Raw genomic sequence first — 1,736 nt, 5'->3', positions numbered from 1 at the left:
CTGGGCCTCACAGTGCCTCACGGGGTCACACTGGGCCTCACTGGACCTCACGGGGTCACGCTGGGCCTCACAGTGCCTCACGGGGTCACACTGGGCCTCGCTGGACCTCACGGGGTCACGCTGGGCCTCACAGGGTCACGCTGGGCCTCCCCGTGGCAGGTCTGTTGGAGGTCCTTCAGTGTCCTGGGCCCCCCTGGGACTGAGGAGCTGCTGCATGGCCTCAGGTCCCTGCCGGCTGTCCAGGGAAGGGCAGGAGGCCCTGACGTCAATCCCCCGCAGGTGGGCCTCCCGCGGCGGGCAGTCCAGCGCTGTGCGGCCCAGCTGGCCTCGGCCCTGGAGCACATCCACTCCCGTGGCCTGGTGTACCGGGACATCAAGCCCGAGAACGTGCTGGTGTGCGACCCGGCCTGCCAGTGGGTCAAGCTGACCGACTTCGGCCACACGAGGCCCCGTGGGACACTGTTGCGCCTGGCTGGGCCGCCCATCCCTTACACGGCCCCCGAGCTCTGCGGCCCCCCGCCCCTCCCTGAGGGCCTGCCCATCCAACCTGCCCTGGACGCTTGGGCACTGGGGGTCCTGCTCTTCTGCCTTCTCACCGGCTACTTCCCCTGGGACCAACCCCTGGCCGAGGCCGACCCCTTCTACGAGGACTTCCTCATCTGGCAGGCGTCGGGCCAGCCCGAGGACCGTCCTCAGCCCTGGTTCGGCCTGACGCCTGTGGCCGACAGTCTCCTGTGGGGGCTGCTGGACCCTCACCCCCGGAAGAGGAGCCCGGTGAGCTCCGTCCGGGGCTACCTGGGGCGTCCCTGGAGGCAGCAGGAGGAGGAAGCTGAAGAGGTAGAGGAGGGGGACGGAGAGCAGGTTGGAGAGGAGGGGGGACAGCCCGAGCCCACCTTGCCTGCAGAGACTCGGAAAGGGAACCAGGTGGGCCCCACATCCTGAGGTCACCTCTGCCTTCTTGTGGTGGCTTTTGGCTTCTCTCTTGCCTGTTTTCCCCTTTCTGCCTTCCTTACCTCCCACGTGGGCATTCTGTGTCCCTCCTGTGGCCGGGGGTGGGGGGCATCGCTGAGACAGCCACCGGTCTGTCCCACCGTCCCCGTCTTCCCCAGGGCTCTGGCACCTTTGCTCCCCTTGCCCGCGGGCTTGTGGCTCCTACCCTCGGCTCCCGCACACCCTGGGTGCTTCCGCTGCCCTGCTCAGCGAGGCCTGCCCTCGGTGCAAGGCCCCCCGCCCCGTGTTCCTACCACATCCCCACCCCACCCCCGCTCCCTCCCCTCTGGGACGCTCATCCCCTGCAAGCTGTCTGCTTGGGTCAGTGTGGCTCTTCTGCGTGTCCTGCTGGGGGGGTCCCGCCCGTCCTGCGAGGGGTCCTGCGAGGTGCCCCGCGTAGCCGGAGCCGTCCTGGCCAAAGATGTTTGCTCAATAAATGCCCCCGTCTGGTTCTGTGCCACCGCCTCCGTGTCCCTGTCTTCTGGCCCTGTCTCTCCCCCCGGCTGGGTCTCACTCACTCCCTCGGCCCCGTGGCTTCTGCCCACGACGCGCCAGGCTGTCGCCTCTCGATAATGTGCCCTCTCTTCTCTCACCCAGCTTCATCCAGCACTTAGGTCTCCATGATGCTGCTGGTCTGTCCCCTTGGGGAAGACTGGACAGCGTGTTGTCAGGCAGAGAGACGGAGCGAGGGACGGACAGGCAGACAGAGAGACAGAGCGGCAGAACACGGTCCCGTGGTGTGGCCG

General features: G+C 67.8%; 1 protein-coding gene across 4 annotated transcripts in view; it reads left to right on the top strand.

The window, feature by feature from the left end:
- Positions 1-1,228, top strand: part of SBK2 (SH3 domain binding kinase family member 2) — a 5,064-nt gene extending 3,836 nt beyond the window's left edge. For all 4 annotated transcript variants that reach the window (XM_034986346.1, XM_034986349.1, XM_034986348.1 and 1 more), the window contains one exon: positions 280-1,228. In XM_034986346.1, coding sequence (XP_034842237.1) covers positions 280-942 — 663 coding nt within the window. In that variant the 3' untranslated portion in view covers positions 943-1,228. The remainder of the gene's footprint in view (positions 1-279) is intronic.
- The last annotated feature ends 508 nt before the right edge of the window (positions 1,229-1,736 follow it).

Source organism: Mirounga leonina, unplaced genomic scaffold (assembly GCF_011800145.1).
Source record: "Mirounga leonina isolate KUSES-001 unplaced genomic scaffold, KU_Mleo_1.0 Mir_376, whole genome shotgun sequence".
In the NCBI taxonomy this organism is placed as follows: domain Eukaryota; kingdom Metazoa; phylum Chordata; class Mammalia; order Carnivora; family Phocidae; genus Mirounga; species Mirounga leonina.
Note: the sequence above shows the minus strand (reverse complement) of the source record. Positions and strands in the feature narration are given on the sequence as shown.